Source organism: Maylandia zebra, linkage group LG2 (genome assembly GCF_041146795.1).
Source record: "Maylandia zebra isolate NMK-2024a linkage group LG2, Mzebra_GT3a, whole genome shotgun sequence".
Taxonomy (NCBI): Eukaryota; Metazoa; Chordata; class Actinopteri; order Cichliformes; family Cichlidae; genus Maylandia; species Maylandia zebra.
Window position 1 is genome coordinate 35,847,766 of NC_135168.1, and position 18,298 is coordinate 35,866,063.

The 18,298-nt window shown below is 42.6% G+C and overlaps 1 protein-coding gene across 4 annotated transcripts in view; it reads right to left on the bottom strand.

Moving 5' to 3' along the window:
* Positions 1-5,390: 5,390 nt before the first annotated feature.
* unc5a (unc-5 netrin receptor A) overlaps positions 5,391-18,298 on the bottom strand; it is a 156,338-nt gene continuing 143,430 nt past the window's right edge. For all 4 annotated transcript variants that reach the window (XM_004541035.3, XM_004541034.3, XM_004541033.3 and 1 more), the window contains 4 exons: positions 13,486-13,635; positions 11,471-11,635; positions 11,154-11,332; positions 5,391-9,052 (listed from right to left, as the gene is read on the bottom strand). In XM_004541035.3, coding sequence (XP_004541092.1) covers positions 8,887-9,052; positions 11,154-11,332; positions 11,471-11,635; positions 13,486-13,635 — 660 coding nt within the window. In that variant the 3' untranslated portion in view covers positions 5,391-8,886. The remainder of the gene's footprint in view (positions 9,053-11,153; positions 11,333-11,470; positions 11,636-13,485; positions 13,636-18,298) is intronic.

Below are 18,298 nucleotides of genomic sequence, written 5' to 3' on the forward strand. Positions count from 1 at the left end.
AAGCATGGCCAACAGGGAAACAAACGCCGACACTGCGGTGCAAGTCTCGGATGACAGTACACCTAAAGCTGGGCAAACACTGTGCGATTTTCAAACTGCACGATTGACTCGCAGGGGTTAGAAGTTGGTAGGTCACGATGCAGGTCTCACACTATACCGCCCGATGCTCTGATGCGACCTGAGAGCTCACACTGTGCCTCCATAAAATGAAGGTTTATAACAGACAATCTGTCGCTCGCTCCCTCTCTCTTTCACTCACACAGACACACCACCACCATCAACTTTGCTAAATTGCTAATGAAAAACACTGATCAGGCAGCTGTGATTAAGCAGCAGTGTAAATCCAACTGTTTTCACGGTTGTTGTGGTCGTGATAATTTTGTGATGCCACATCGAAAAGGCTCGGATGAGCTTTCTAAAGTTCTACAAGTTGTGCCTCCATGGCTTGTGTCCAGATCACACGCTGCACAGCTGTGCTGCTCCGTCTTTTTCACCGACGTTTACGTGTTTGCGCGTGCGCAGTGTGAGCGGCTGCGGTGACACCCTCACGAGCGATTGATGATCGGGAGCTGGTCGTGAGGTGTTAATCGCTTCTCGTTACCCCACGTATACTACACGACGCACGATGAAGGCCAAAATCGGTCTGATCACCAAATCCGTCGCACGACTCAGAAATCGTCTCAAAATGGGCCAAAAATCGCACAGTGTGAGCCCAGCATTAGAGCAGCAATGTTTGTTCGCTCAGAGAAAGAAAAATAGGCTGCAAAAGCACAGGGAGGAATGGGAAAAGGAAAACACCTGGCTGGAAAAAGTTAATATGGGCATGTGCAGTGAATATCAGCGCTATGTGGCCAGAAGTGTGATAATATAACTTATTTTGTGTAATAAACATCTGTAAGGATAGATGATTACAACAAATAGATGACTAATACATAAAAGTAATACATAGATGAATAATGATGATGAGTTAAGGTGCGTAATCATGGGAACAAGCGGGTTTACAAACAGGAGCAGCTGATTAGCATTAGAAAAGCTGAAATAATACCTCAACTGAAGCCAATTGTACTAAATGCACTATATGTGCACTGTTACAAGAATATTTTTCTTTCTATTGTTTTCTATTAATTTATATAATTTTAAGTTAAGCAGGACAGAGTTCTTTTAAAGAAAGATTTACTTATATTCTCAAAAGTTAAGCATGACAGGCTTCTGTTTAAGAAGGAGACCTGCTTTACTGTGTTAATGTTGTCATTTTGAGCTAAAAATAAATGGCTAAATGATCATTTGTTTCACATGTGTTCATATCACAAAGAATATGCATCTGCTTAAATCAACTTCAAGTCAAATGGTTAAAAAAATAATTTCACACACAAAAAAAGAGCTACCACACTGGGAAGCATAGCTGGACTGGCCAGCGGCCCACCGGGCATTTGCCCGGTGGGCCGCTGGCGATTTTTTGTTTTTATGGGCCGATGGATTTTTTTTTTTTTTTTTTTTTTTTTTTTTTTTAGGAAGGGTATATATAATGAAAGGTGTTGGATTGGCCAATTGGTCATGATCGACTCTGGGCTGGACCAATTACAGCCGAGGAGGCTGGATGCACCCTCCCCCTTGTTTAGCAATCACGTGATTTTCGCGCATTGCATGCCGGGAACTCGTGGCAAAACAATCCAAGTACCGCATCAAATGCAAACATTTGCAGCACCGCAAAACGTTCATTCTCCGGTTCCAATACCTTCTTTTTTTTCTTTGCCGCACAAAAAAGGAATGTACAAAACAAAAGGAGAACAATGCCGGTCCGTACAAAGACAGACTCGACGAAAAGACAAAGAAAAGATACGAGGAAAAAATCAAAGGAGTGAAAGAGTGGACAAAAGACGTCAGCGTGCTGCCCAACTTTCACCACGCTCAGATTTATAATTATACGCTTCTTGGAGTGAGTGCATACACTCATGAAGTTTAGTAACTTCAGGTCACTGCAACAAGCCCAGGTACAGTTTACCGACGGACAGGACCTTGAAACGCACCGTGTAGAACGAAAGACTATTGTACATATCATAAGTTTACCAGTCTCACAAATCGTCTTCATAAATACACATTCATTAACAGTTTATTAATAGGACCTTTGAGCTCAACGGTAATTAATTAGTAGTGGAAATAATTTCTGGTAGTGTAACAGTGTTTATGTGGTATTATTCCACTTGCCACAAATATCAGTGTAATGGGGAAACAGCGCCCCCCCTCTCGGTGTGGCTGGCTGCAGTAATCGCTGCCAGTCTGCCGTAGCCATACGAGAGGTGAGTTGTATTGTTCCGCACACAATATAGCTAAGTAGTACAGACACATAAAACATGTTTGATTAGCTGACGAGCACCGAGTGTAATAAGTGCTTAGTGGACACATGTCCAACACCAGTTTTATGTACTTTTCATTTGTTTATTAATGTGTGAAACTGCATGCTAAAGCGGAATGCTAATGAGATGTTCTGCCGTAGTGTGCTGTGCGGAGTGGTGTGTGGCGAGCCTATGCACTGATAATACACCGTTGTTTCCATTCAGGAAATAAAGTGGCAACGATCGATCAGAGACTCCTTGTCTTTTTAAAAACACTACACAACGCAGAGTCGAGGAGTCTGGGCCGAACTGTTGCAGCGGGATGAAGCAGAAACCGGTTACAGTAGCATTACAGAAATGTAGCAGTGACAATAATATTGTATGTTGTAATCGCAATGGACAATTAGTGATACAAAACAACTGTTTTATCTTGTGAATAAAAGTATATGGTTTTGTCAGTGTACCATGGTTATAACAGAAGCGAAACGCAATATTGTGTCAGGACAATTCACTATTTATGCACAATAAACAAAGGAGCATAGCGCGACAATTTCTGTTCAGTGCCAGACTTGCTTGTAACCTATATCACCAATTATGTTAAGAAAAATGACGCATTAACTACTACAAAACTCTGACCTTTGTGGGAATGCTTGGAGCAGACTAACATGTGAGCTGGAGTGTTCTGAGATGTTATATTTGGTATATCCAGACCATCCGTCGGCTCTTACTTCGGAAACATGGCTTAAAAATTTTCACTTCAACGACGTAATCCGATAAAAAAAAAAACGATCTCTTTACCCATCGGCTTCCCGTGGCTGTCATGCGACCGGCTATTGCAGTTAATAATACAACAGCTTCTTGCCATTTTTTGGGTTTCTTTTTATCGCTGTGTAACTGAGTTCAATTGAAAGCCTGCGTGCGCTAGTACCTCTTGCCACAAGTTCCCAGAATCCTTTGCGGTTTTATCCCTGAATGACGTCACATTTCAATCTTTATCCTGGTGGGCCGGTCTCTAGTCAAAATGCCCGGGCCGATTTTTTGTCCCAGTCCAGCCTTGCTGGGAAGGGTGAAGACAACTGGGTTGCCCGGCCCTGGCCACGAGGTGTCCCTTATTTATTTTTCAGGGAGTTGGCAACCCTAGTCAGCAGCTAGCCTGCAGTCCAGAGTTTAAAAAACAAAAAACTGACGCCAAAGGTGAAGCTCACAAATGAATGTTTCTTGTTGTTGTTTTTAAACACTCCTTGGTATAATGAGGCATATCTGCAACTCCAAAGCGTATTATCTTCTTTTAATCTTTAACCATTGGAGAGCGCTAAGCTAGCCATTTGTACCTTAAGCTAGGCTAATTGTTACAGACTTTAGCTCAATGGTTATGTGTCATGGAGATGCAAGATGAGGGTCCTGAGATGATCAGAGGTTTTACAGTTCATGAAATGTTGCACACTTAATTTATTTTTTTATTTTCTAAGACCAGTGGTCTCAAACTCCAGTCCTCGAGGGCCGGTGTCCTGAAACTTTTCCTTGTGTGCCTGTTGCAACACACCTGAATACAATTAGGTCATTCACAAGACTATGAAACTGCATGCTGAGGTGCCATTTCAGCCATTTGATTCATGTTACAGCAGCTCATGAGTGAATGAACATGGTGCAAAAAATGTACTTTTAGAAGTACTTTTTTTCAAAACCCTTATTTAAATTTACTTGAGTTAGGGGCTGCCACCTCAGCATGCAGTCAAGTTCTAGAGTCTTACTAATGACCTACTGATTTTACTCAGGTGTGTTGGAACAGGGACAAATAGAAGCTCAAGGACTGGAGTTTGAGACCCCATTTTGGACCATTACCATTTAGAGAGGAATCCTCTAACAGCGTCCTGAAATTTTACAGCAAAATCTGTCAGGGAAAAAGATTTCCCTTGCAATATATATATATATATATATATTTTTTCCATCAGATTCAATTGGTGATTCTGTTTGTTTATATCCTGGTCACCACAGAAATTAGTGAGTTTAGATACAGCTTTAAAGTAAATCCCCAGCTACGTGCCCAGAGGTGTTTTAAAAATGGATGCCAAGCTGTAAAACCTGCTTCTTTGTCTGAACCATGCATTGATTATGACATGTGCCAAAAATGTATCTTTGATCAAGTGAGCAAGTTCAGTCTACGAAACATTTTAGTTTGAATATTTTAATCAGCTTTTCTGGCTCAACTTCAATGCAGGATGAGGCAGTAGACCAGTGGTTCCTCAAACTGGAAGACATAGGATTATTGCTGGTGGGGTGTAGATAACCAGGGGGAAATATACAGATTGAAAATAAACTGAATAAATAATTTTTGTAGGGCAAATAACTTATTTGCTCTGAAACTCTTGGCTTTTGAACAGAGTCATTATAGTTCTGTTTTCTACTTATTTTGTTTGGAGTTTTCTTTTTTCCTGGTTTAGTTTGAACTTTCAGTGTTATGAGCTATAAGGAGGGTATTTCTCAAATCTAGTAAAATCAGCACCATTTCACAACATAAGGATTTTCTCCAGCTACTCCAGTTTCCTTCCACAGTCTAAAGCCATGCTTGTTAGCTTATTTGACCTTAGGTGTGAATAGTCATCTGTGTTAGCTATGCAATAGACTGGCGACCTGCCCTCAGCGTACCCTTTCCTCCGATGACAAGCTCCGGAGTAAGTTTAATAAAAAGGTGATGTACGAAGGTCATACTCAATGAGTCATACTATTCAGTGAGCCCTTGTGTGCTATGAGTGGGAGCACAGTCATCCTGGAAGAGACCATCAGGACAGAAATGTTTCATCATAAGGTAAAAATGATGACTCGGTAGTGATTGACATTGACATTTCCATCTCAGGGGACAAGATGATCCAAACTATGACAGCAAAATTTCCCACACAGAACCACTGGATCCCTTCACCGTAGCAGGAAAGGCTCCAGGTTAATCAGCCAAAAAGCTTTGCATTTAATCCCATGGCAAGAAGAACAACAGACGCATTTCATAAAAGATCCAACTCTCAAACTAGAGACACCTTTTCAAGTAAAAGATCCAGGCCTTGATTTAACAATATATAATTTATTTACAACAATTTTCGGATTGAATTACTATACATACCTTTCTGAAATGTCATAGATAGATATATATATATACATAAGGCCAAGTAAATACTTGAAAGCACTTAGAAACGAATTTCCAAAATTCTACCCACAAATCCATATCATTGTCCAAAAAAGTACAGAAAATTTCCCTTAGCAGAAGTTTTTCCATCGCCACAAAAGTTTCGACAACAATTTACATTAACGATAGGGAACACAAAAAAAGGTTAAAAACAAAGGAACATAAAGGAGGATTATACAATTGCATAAGCGCTGTGGCATGTAATAAATACAGCATTTTTGACTTGCAGAAAGGCAAGGAACATTGAATCAAGGAACTAAAGAGAAAAAAACATTCACAAGTACAGAAGGCTATTGTTCTTACTTCAAAAAGAAAACAGTTTAGTAAGAGTGACGGGGAGGTATGCACACACCCAATCTCTCTCACACACACACTCAAATACATCCTTGACACTGAATAGTAATGAGTGACACAAAAAGTACAGTGCTGAGATGTTACATTTCTCCCCATAACACAGGGGTGAACTGACAGTATAAACCCTTGAACAAAGCTTGTATGTTACTGACACATACTTACACAGAATTATCAGGCCTGGGTTTTCTCTCAAACTGTATTCATCGCACACACACGCACACACACTGAGTCATAGCAGAATTGTTAGATTTGTCGGATGAGCTAGATGTGAAGATAAGATGCTCAACATCCTGGCGGCTGGTGAATTACATTACTGAAATGTGCTTAGGCAACATATCCAAGACGATGACGGAGGGGGATGAAGAAACACACACATGCGCTCTGACTGTACAGCTGCCGTGGCTCATCTAAACGTGCCTAACCGACGCTCTCACTCTCCAATTAGCCACGGAGCCCGCGCGGTGACTCATTAAGCACAAGTGACAGTTTCCACCTTGGATTTTTAAATGCTTAGTTACAGAAATCATCAGGTGCGCAGAGTTAAGGACGAACAAAACGTCGACAGAAAGCTTTCCTGTGAAACAGTCTCGAAACCCTTAACACTGCAAATAGTCTGCTAGATCGCCAAACAACAGTATATAGGCAAACACGTCACGGTTTTAGACTTGACAAATGCTGCGCCAGTTAAGTGTCTTTTTTGGCTTCATATTAAAATATAATTTACATTTGTTTACAAAGTGATAAGGTGACACAGAGTACTGCGTAAACAAACTGCATTGAGATGCCTTAAAATGAGGGGAAAAGGAAAGACAATGAAAGAGACAACTACTCTAGAAAACAGTGGATTCGTGGACACAGCGTGAGGATGCGGTGGCCCTCGAAATGATATTCAGAAAACTTTGGTTAACAATTCTGCTGATATACAGTATGCAAAGTGACAGCACACGGCTGGTATAGAAAAGTATTTACAAATTATGCACGGCGATCTGATTCAACGTGAAAAGATTTTGAGTTTCTGATCATTTTCACGGCATCTTTATATAAACTGGTAACGGGACTCTGAGGGGAGATGTGGTTTAACGAGATGGGTTAAACGAGCAAGGCGATGGGCGACGGTATAAAAAGAAAGTCAAACTTTCTGCCTGCTACAAGGAAACTAATGTACATTCCAAAAAATCTGACAATCATTTCATCTTAAAGGTTAAAAACCATTCGAGCCCGCAGGATTGGGCCGTCCTCGCTGTTTGAATGAAAAGGGGCGGGGTTTTCATTATAGCTTTGAACAGACAACTTCACATGCAACCCTGAGGCAGACATAGAGAGAACCTATGGCTAGTTTGGGACTGCTCACACCTCACCGAAGGAAAATTGCTAAACGAGAAATTTTTGTGTTTGTTTGACAGATTCGTTACGAGAAAAAGAAAAATACTGTTAGTGAAATACGACAGAATGCAAATGCGCCGCTGCAGTTTATGGATTTTTGCATGAATCTATTGGATAATTGTTGCTGTCTGGATACAGATAGCCAAAAAAAAATTCCTTTCAAAGCATCTATTTGTGAGCAGAGGGGGTGACATTATGAAAAAGCTGCTCTTTATTTTATCTGAGAGATGGGCTTCTCTCTGATGTGGAAATACTGTTTGCCACACAGCAAATGCAGAATTCCCACCAACATTGCTTTATGAATAATACAAACAAAGCGGCACAATTACCCTTTCAACATGAGTAATCTTGTGATGATTTTGAAGAACTTGTTGTCAGATTTTTCTGAGGGAAAGTGCTCTACATAATTCATATGGAATAATAACCCTTCGGGCCATGTTTTTAGACTACAAAAATCAATGTAATCAAGAGGAAAATGTCATTTTAGAAATGAGCTTTGACGACATTCAGCGTTTGCACACGTGCAGTCGGCGTGCCTCTCGGCCCTATGGCCTCTTCATTAAGCTGTGGAATTTAAAACAGAGAAACGCCACGATGAACGATTGGGGTAATATAAAATGTGGAAACCTTATGGATCAAAATCAGAAGGCTTTAAATAGAAATTTCCTTTAAAATATGACTTTAAGTCAAGATATTAATCACTTCAAAAAAAAAAAAAAGGGATCCAGAGAACTCAAACCTCACATATTAAAAGGAGGAAAAGCTCCAAAGCGTCTCACTGGATCAAGATGTTAGATTCACAATAGTGATACCGGCTGGACTACAACACACACAAACGCACACACAAACTACATGAGATGGGTTTTTGGGGGGCTCAGACACACAATCTGTTTTTAAACCAGCAAGTCCAGAATCTGCTACAAGCCGTCTGTGTGTTAAACAGATTATGTGACTCACACACGCACACAGTCTCACTAGGTTGCTTTAAAATAAAATAAAAAAGGTAAAGAAAAAAAAAAAAGTGGGCTAATCTTCTGAGTTGATGTCATGTGACGAACCTGCCAATTGCATATGTTGCTGGTTCTCTTTAACCTGAAATGACCTGCACCCTTTTTTGCCACCTTCCTTTTAACTGACTGTTTAAAAACACACGGTTTTTGAATCCAAGTTCAAAAATTAACGACTGAATTTGCAATATTGGCCATTACTAATAGCGTTACATTTGCATATTGCTCCTTGTTAAGCCGTACGCGGCCTGTTTAGAAGAGTTAATTTGATGTTACCTTTGCAGCAGAACTAGGGTATGGACTAATTTAACTTGGGTCTTTGATGGGAAATAAAAGGTACTTTCTCTACTGAGTCTGTGAATACGTTTTCCCCAAACACACACACACCCAAACTCTACCCCCTTGTTCCTCATTTGGTCTGTCATTTAAAGATTTTTACTGTGTTTCATGGGAAATAGGGACTCAATCCTACATAAACACTTTCTTATCTTCTAAAGTGAAGAAAAGGAATGCTGGGACAGCTCTGTTCTTCGATTCCCGCTGCAGTTATTGTTTTTTTATGTGTGTAAGAATGCGTATTAGTGTATCACGTTGTGTACTTTTCCTCGGCACCAGTCTGTCCCTCTTTTCTAGGTTAGCACTCGCCATCGGAGACCAGGAATATCATGGCTTCCTGTTTGCCGATGTCGGCCATGACCGTGGCCAGCTGGTTGATGTTGCCGCTGTGGAAATGTTGCGCCTCCCATAGGTCCAGGATCACAGAGGTTGGGCTTGCTTTGGATGCAAAGAAACTCATGTGTCTGCGGGGTGAGAGAGAGCAGAGAACACAGAAAATTAATTAAATCAAGCAACGCGCACACATCAGAAAGCAGAGCCTCTCATTTTCTCTCCACCTAAAGAGTGTCAGGAAAACCTTTCACCGGGTATTTTATTGTGCTGCCTCTTCTTCTAACTCTGTCAATGTCAGGTTTTATTGTGGGTTATATTGCTACATCCTGATATCTAGTGTCGGCGCACTAAGTAAAAAAATGATAAAAGCTACAAGAACACAGTCGGAGCTCTCGAAACTGCCGTTACGTACAGACTCTCTAACAATTCTCATTTGAAGCTTAACTCCACAACCCTCATTCCCTCTTTATTTGATGTTGAAATTGGCCCCAAAATCCCATATAGTAAATCCTATATAGACTTTCACAGTTAAGTCGGAAGTGACCTTTTCTATTTTGGGAGCAGAACCTTTACGATCAAACCCAATCAATGACAACAAAGCAGTGGCCCGAGTCAGCTGGATATTTGATGTTGAGTGGGACCTTATCCCCGCGGTAGCCGAAGATGCTTGTTTGATTAAATGGCATTTCTCTGTTTTTCCAAATGTCCGGGGCTTTAACTCTTATGTAGAACCCACATGACATTAAAAAGGAGAACGATGTAAAGCACAAAGAATCACCGTGCCGTGTGGGTGTTTCGGTGAGGGGGGAAAGGGGAGACAGGAAAATGCCACCGAGCCTTTTTCACCTTGAGAAAGGTCAGACGGAGTCAGACTTCCTCGTGTGTTTCTGTTTGTCTGGTGAAGCATTATGTGGAGGTTATAAACACGTGAGTGCAGCGGTAGGACACAAGCACCGGGAACACATCGTCACCGTGCTATTTTAAGTCAATTGGATTTTATAGAACGTGAACGGCTCTGGCTCTGCATCAGGACAACGCAACAAAGAGGAGCGTTGGTCAAAAAAAAAAAATCTTTTGGGAATGAACCTCTGTGTCATTATTAAAGTTTAAAAAAAAGAAACAAATGTGTCAACCCTGCTTATTCACCTCGCCGCGTGAAACAAGAGCTTATCTTGTATGGCTCAGACGCAGCCGCTCGTACCGTCCTGGGAAAGAAAGATCAAATAAAAGGTTCTTGGCATTTTAAGTTTTATTGATTGGTCCCGTTCCGCTCGGTCTGAACACTTTACACGCGCAGAAACAAACACAGAAATGCAGCATGACAGAATGCCAAGGAGCTGCAGCCTTTTGAGGAAAACACGTTGTTAAGGACAGATCAAACAACGGAGCAGTTGTTCCTTCCTGAGGTCTAAATGAGAATTGATTATGTTGAGCAAAACATTGCTAATTAAACCTGTAGTGCATCAATTCAATTTGTGATTAATTGGGGTAAATAAAAGTTGATTGGACAAATTAAGTGTACCTATTTGATTTCATTACCAGGTAGAAATTAAATTGGAGGATAAGTGATCAATGCCCGACTACGCTCTTGTTACAGGTGCTTTGGTGATAGAGTACAGTAGCTGTGAGAACGAAGTGGTCGGCACAGATCCAAACCTATTCCAACTTTATCCCCCCCCCTCCCCTCCCTGCCGCTGATGGGCAGCTAGCTCGCTGCATTTCCAATTACAGCTGTTAAGCAGAATGTAGCAGGTAGAAGTTTAGCTGCAGACTTTAAGCTTCTTACCTGTTTCTGAGGGAGAAATGAAGAAGGGGGTCATGTTTTCTTGCAGAAATGATAGCTGTATCCATCAAGTCCGCATTAATCCTATAATACTAGCTGTGTCAAAAGAGGATTAGCTTGCTAAAGCATTACTCTGTTTACCTGAACTTTAGGAAAAACACTCCGCTGAGGTGAATCACTCCACACCGATTGTGCTTGACTACTGAAATTTCACTGTTTTTCTGCCAACATCTGTATTAGTACACCTCTTTACTATCATTATTTTGAGTGAGCTGTATTCACATATTGTGCATAACTCTGCTGTGAAACCTCACTTCCAAGAGGTTTGGATAAATAAGGCTCATCAGAATTTCTTCAGAGCTTTCAAAGCTAAGCCGCCGGCTCCGACATGCCTTGACAACGATCAGATCAGCAATCAGATAAGGCGTTATTGTAAAGCTGATCTTTACCTCTCGAGTTTAAGTCTTTGTGCTAGCATTCTCCAGTCGGCTCCGTTGGGACAGGGGGCGTCCAGGCTGCTGCAGATCTTCTGCCTGATGAGGTACGGGATCTGAAAGGCGCTGGGTCCCGCCAGAGCTGTGGCGTTACTGTCCATTAACAGAAACTCAGAGTCCAACGCTCGAGTGTCCTGGAAAGGGGGGACAAAAAGCCACACAGGTTTTCTGAGCTCAGCAGAAAAATCATCTCCTTTACAAATACCCAAAATGATAAATAGTAGCTGCAGCATAATCAACCGCAGCTTTTAAGTGAGCAGAACGAACGTTACCTTGGCAATGTTAAAGTCCAGGCTAAAGCTCTGTCCCTCCCCCTCCACCTGCCACACACACAGCTGGCAGGTGAGCTCGCAGGTGCTGAGGCTGAGCCGCTCCAGAGTGAACGTGCAGTGCAGGTACCGCTGGGAACCGTTCCAGATGTGGTAGAACGGGATCTCCTGCAGTAGAAGAAGAAGGAAAAAAAGAAGCACATGCAGCAGCACAGTCAGAACTGCATGTCTGAAACGCGCCACAACACGACCGCCTGCCTAGAATACACTGAGATTATCATTAATTACACTGACATAAGCTGTCATCATTATGGCTAAGTATATCTGAGGCAGCGGAATGACAACGTTCAATTAAGTTAAAGGGAATAAATGCGCTGTTACTGACAAATAGAATCTTTAATAGGAGTTAAGAGCTGCCAGCCCGACTCTGCTGATAACAGAAGAAATCAAACTTTGGATTTTAATAGATTACACGCGCAATCTGTCACGCTGGCAATGGAAGCATTTTTTTTTTTCCTTTTCATCTATTTTCATTAACTTGCTTTAGCTTTGTACTAACTTTCAGGCAGATATATAAATGGTGGCGTTAGTGTAAATGCTGAAATATCACACCGCTACTTTAAAGCTAAAGCACATCACGCGGCGAATGCATAAGCATACTCAATAGCTGCTGTATCGGCTTCAGCTTCTGTCTAGCAAACGGATACCAGGGAGTCTTTGGGAGAATGCATTTGAGGCTGCAATTTCTACCCCCTCTCTCGTCTGCTGCATATTCATGACTTGTTTGCATAACCCAGGAGAAGCACTGTTGTAACGCTGGAGAAAGAGGGGGGGGAAAAAGTGCACACTAACTCCTCGCTTTACCAGAGTTCAACGGCTACCAGGGTTCTCAGTCGAAAAGAAGTGTGGCCTGCAGCACATCCTACTAACCAAATGGGGGCACTGTTACCCAGGCAGACTGGCAACAGAGCAGCCGAGTGAAACACACAGAAGTCTTCATGGGCCCCAGGGAGACTAAAGGCCTTTTTGACTGCACTGCTGAGAGGGGAATAACACTTCCAAATGAACAGGCACAGTCCAGAGGAATAAGCCTCTGTTCTGGGTGCATTGTTGCCGCCTTGCTTGCTTGGCACAGTCTGCATGCTCTCATTGGGGACCCGGTACTCAATGCTCACATAGTTACAGCCAGAACATTTTCTAGTCCTGGAACATCCCTTGTGTGTGCATACGTCGGGCTGCAGTGTAACTGGCCACGCGCAGGTGCGGGGAGTGCAGTAAGGTGGAGCCGATCCAAAATTCAGGTTGCAAAGTTCGAGATATTTACATACTGCTCTATATTTCATACGAGCCCCCTTTGAGAGAGCGACAGCTAGTATAATCAATCAGCTTGCAGCCCTGAGTTAGTGCACGCAATTCAGCTCCTCTATGCACATGTATACACTATGTGCACACTCGCGGTCTAGGCACAGGGGTGCACACACCCCCCCCAAAAAAAAAAAAGTAAAAAGGTTCCCTCTACTCTGACAAATGACTAAGTTCCAAAGTGTGCCAAGAACAGAAAAGGTTATTGGACAGCAGAGTCCTGCAGTAACAGACTTAGAAACACTCCTTTGTGTGAATCTTTAAAGTGATCAACTGAAGCCAAACCAAAACATGCTTAATTAACAAGTCTGGCCCAACTCTAATGAAAAACAACTTTCCAGAGACATTAGGAGACCACGAAGCCTCATTAACAATAAAAAAAGTTTCTCCCAAATAGCTTCTGAATAGTCAGTAACTTTTTAACTTTTGTTAACATGCGTTCAATTCATTTTTTACTTTTCTGGATGGCTAATTTAAACTAACAAACGGCATTGATTTTAAATTGAGCTCATAAACAAACACATTTGACGGCCTTATTACTGCCGGTAAACAAATTTAACAGATTCGGCCAGGCACTTGTATTAAATCTCCTTACTCCCGCACTGATCCAGAGCGACTCCCTGCCCCTGCAGCCCCTCAAGGGCAGCCCAACGCACCTGGTAGCCGGCTAGCAGCTTGCTCCTCCAGTGCGCCTGGGGCATGTCATGGATGGACAGGCGCAGGTTGTGGTAACTGTCTTTGAAAAGCAGGACGTGAGGCTCGTCAATCAGCCGACCCCCGAGCTGCCGCTCCATCTGCATCACCTCCTGATCAAAGAGAAAGAGGCGAGAAAAGGTGTCAGGGCTCGGGGATGAGAGGGGGAGGTACATTTACCAACACACTCGCAGAGGTAAGTGAAAACGTGTAAAAACAATCCATAACTGTTTGCTGTTTACACTTTGTCTGGTGCATCACTCACGCACACAAAACGGTACCGCTTTGGAATAAAAATGTATCAGCGCACACACACACACACACACACGGGTGCACGTCCAAAGAAATACACAAAGACATGGTGGAGACACTGAATAGATTTAACTCAAACAGAGAGATACACACAAAGGCCTGTTTGCGCGCACACACACACACACACACAGCATGAGCATGAGGCAGGGGTACAGTACATCTGAGGAAAAGAAGATAGTGTCTCTGCGTGCGGCCACAAAGGACTGGACCGACTCGTCTCCACGGTGCTTTAATGTCATCGCAAGGTTGATCCTCTGCCTCGGTTTGTATATGCCAGTGTTTTCTGCATCTGCATTAGCATGCAGGAACTGCAGCCATTCCCAGCCTACTGGCTACCTGGGCTGTGATGAAGTAAGTGAACGAGCCATTAGTCAACTGCTCATTGTTCTCGCATGGCGAATCTCCTTAATTTCATTTTTGTTTTTGTGCCAGTAGAGATTTGTAAATGCATGCTTAATATTTTAATCTCTGTGGGACTTGCTCAGTGGACCATTTGTTGCCATCCAAATGACCATCTGGAATGGGATGATAATATCCGGCACATTTGCCTCTGATTTATCAATTCGCTTTGAGCTGGATGCTTTGTGCTGAACATGTCCTCAGAAATCCAGCGCTTTGGTTGCCATTCACATGTGCTGCCTCATACTCCAATCACAGGAGCATACTACAACAGAGAAAACAGGCCTCTGAAATTAGTGGTGTGAATAGACCTCCAAAATAAGACATGTTCTTTTAATCTGTCTGAGGAGGGGAAACAAGATGGCAGCAGAAGGAAAACAGTCAGCCCGGGCGCTCCTCGGAGTCGTACCTCAAAGACAACAGCTCCGAGAGGGCGAAGTGCGTATAGATGGCTGCCATATGTTGAACGCTGCATGCCAGCATGGTTGCCCATGGTATGAGTTCAGCAAAGACATCCAATTAAGGTGGAGAATGGTGGTAATTTCTATCTGCACAACACTGATTCAATTTTCTGCCCTCTTTCCCAGGAACAGGCTAGACTGATTCCAATTATAATGGAAAGAAAGCTGTTAATTATCCATTTGGAATCTCTACCTGCGTTATTTCATGTGCGCTCCCCTTTGACGAATGAGCAATTTTTGGTTCAGGCCGACAATTGAATTTCACTGTTTGTTCGCCGCATTGTTAATTTGCATGTTTGCTTTGTGCTTATCTTCTTGTTAACATGATTATTATGCCCCTTGTGATTATCTAGATTGATTCCCGAATTTGCATCGGTTTACCTTTTTTTTTATTTTAAACCATAAAAAAAAAAAAAAAATCTAAAATGATCTGAATGTATGCATCTAGCTGGAATATACTCCTCCATGCTCTGCCAGACAAGAGTCTTGTGATGTTACCCAGTCCACTTACTCAGAGAGGGAAGGTCAGACAATGGCGCTGAATCAAAGCGTCGAGGTCTAATGAGTTAATAACAGAGGGCAGCGCGTTCTCCACAGAAAAGCCCTCTGCTATTATGTCTCTTACAGATACAAAAGCCACATTATGTGGGCTTCCAGAGAGGTTCATTTAAACAGTTCTTAAGCACAATTATTTGTTGGGCGGCGATTAGCATTGCAAATTGGGTGTTGGACTTTGATCAGGTTTTGACCTATAGAACAGATCTATAGCCCCGCTAGCAGCAGAACGAGTGCAGAATGCCAATTATCCTATTATCAAATGTGGCGACTAGAATGAATACTAACTCGAGCCGCCTAGCAGCACGTCAGGTTCAAGGCCGGCACACTTGATTACAATCAAAACAGGGTCTGGGACATGATTCTCTTGCTACCTGACAGGGACACTGAGGGGGGGGGGGTTGAACAACACGGGATGATGCATTTGCTCCTTTAAAGTGTGCTCATGTCCTCGCTTTCAAAATGACACCGTCTCGCCCGCATGTTGTTTGTGTGCGTCCGAGTGGCTGTGACTGTGTGTGTTGCAGAGTGGCTTTTTTCTGCAGGATTTCAGCATATGTTCTGGACTGAGAGAATAATGGCCCTCTTTACGCCCCATTATCCTGTTAACAAATGACAGTGTGAGCGAGCTAATAGATGAGAAGCTAAATTTGACCGTATTATTTACTCTTTCTGGGAGGAAAACAATGCAAGGTTTGGAATTAGTTTATCAAATCACATATTAATCATGATTGCACCAGCTCAGTTTTGTTTCCCCCAATTCAGGGGAATATAATAAGAGCTGTTTTCTCCTAAGGCGCCCTGAACCTGTACAGCTATGGGAACATTAAGATGCATGAGATGGGCAAGAAGTTCAAGTACCGCAGGAGAAAAACCCCTTTTGTTCTGACGGAATTCGAGATAGCCTGGGGTGTGTGTGAAGACTGTGAATTTAGAGTCAGGCAAAGCCAAGACCACCCCCTGACATTCAATGAGGCTGGCTAAAGAGAGTGAGATAGAGCAGGGAGGAGTGAAAAGAGCAGGAACAGGAGAGGAGAGAGACAGAGGCAGCTTAACATTTGTGTCTCCAGGTCACTAGAGTGGCCAGCTTTAGCAAGAGAGATAACAGGATTACTGCAATCATGGCCACAGTTTTCTATGACTTCAACCCCCTTTATACGCTCACTCATGTCCCCCCACCCCACTCTCCACCCATCCCTTCGGCATGGACCAGAGCTGGGACTGTAATGGACTGGGGGCCGGGCTCCACCAGGAAACAAGAGACACTCATACAGCTAATCTCTCCGGGCTGGTGATGACAGAAAGAGGTTAGTGGCTGCACCGAACGCTCTCCTGCGACAGAAAAGAACAGCCAGCCTTGGATGCCGGGTGGAAACACAAACGAAACAAATCAAAGTATTAGCAGAGGCGTATATATTAAGAACCGGACTGGCACGAAGCTGCAGACTTTCCCCTCACAGCAAGGCCAAGCTGCTTCTTGTGGCCTTGTGTTGTGCCGGCTTTGTGTGTAGCAAACTGATTAACACAACCAGCTCTAATGGAGATTATGAGTAGCCTTTGATCAGTTAATTAGTCAAGCTACATGTCATCCGAAACATGGAGCTATACATGCACACGGGCGGTAAGATCCTCATAAACTCGTCCTCAGCCCCTCACTCTCGGCGACACGGTGTCATCGTGTTTAAAAATGTGCATTCATAGTGAATATCCATTTTCAGAGCTGCTCTTCTCAGGCAAATGCATTTGTTTATAGAGAGTAGCCTGGCTATGTGGGCTCCATAAATCTGTGTATTTGTCAGCAGGATGTGACAGGCTTTTCCTCTCTGACTGAGAGTCTATCGGTCTGAGCTCCAGTGGCCGTGCCCGCTACAGTCAACTCTGATTAATAACTACAAATAGAAGGGACTTGTCTGCTCAGTTATAAATGGGGACTGTGTTTGCAAGGGAAAAGATGCGCATTCTGCTTAATAAATCACAGAGCAGGACGGGAGAAAAAAAAGCACACAGGAACACAGAAATATAATATGGAAACAATTTCTCAGCTGGGCTCAGTGATAAAGCTGACTGTCTTGTTTAACTTAATGCCAGCAATTACTGGGCTATGCTCTTCTGTTTTTCTTCTAGAATTTGTTGCCAGTAACTTTTGTAATGGAGGGATCAGAAAAAAAAAACAGTTTGTATTTCACTCCGTACATGCTGCTTTTCTCTTCTCTGTTACAGAAAAGCTAAAAAGTTTCCGCTCAAACATGGCTCGCTGCTCAGCAGCTAGCAAGGAAACGTCATAGTGGGAGCACATAAACAGTTTATGAGCCCTTTTTAACGCAAATAAGAATCATTGCTCGAGGTCAAACACTGTACAAAAAGAATCCAGGGGCCACTATTTAACCAGCAAGACATCAATTAAACACCCATTTAAATCCTGGAACATACATTTCTACAACAGGGAGACAGAGAAGCTAAATGTATTGGACTCGTAAGGTGTTACTGATGAGGGAGTAAATCTGCAGTTGGAAATAAAACACCAGGAGTACAAAGAGAGTTCACTTTTACCTCAGCATCTAAAAACCACATAAAGGTACAACAATGATTAATTAGACAAACACCTGTATACACGTGACACACAAGATAAGCCACCCCTTGTATCTTGGCAACCGTGCCCTTTTATTGCCAGGCAGCCATTCCTTTTGGCACCAGTTTTAATGGCTGCTACATCTAAGCAAATTTATCCGAGTCAAAAAGTATTTATGATGCTTTGTTTTTTAAGATGATCTTTTATGTTGGTGATCTGTCAACTATTTACTTCAATTATATTTGCACGGTGCCAACAACAGTTGCCTCAAGGCACTTTATATTGTAAGGTTAAGAGAAAACCCCAATAGTCAGATGACCCCCTTTGAGCAAGCACTTGGTGAAAGTGGGAAGTAAAAACTCCCTTTTAACAGGAATAAACCTCCAGCAGAACCAGGCTCATGGAAGGGGAAGTCATCTTCTGTAAACAGTTAGGGGTGACACGCTGTGGACGAGAGCCAGAGATTAATAATTACTAATG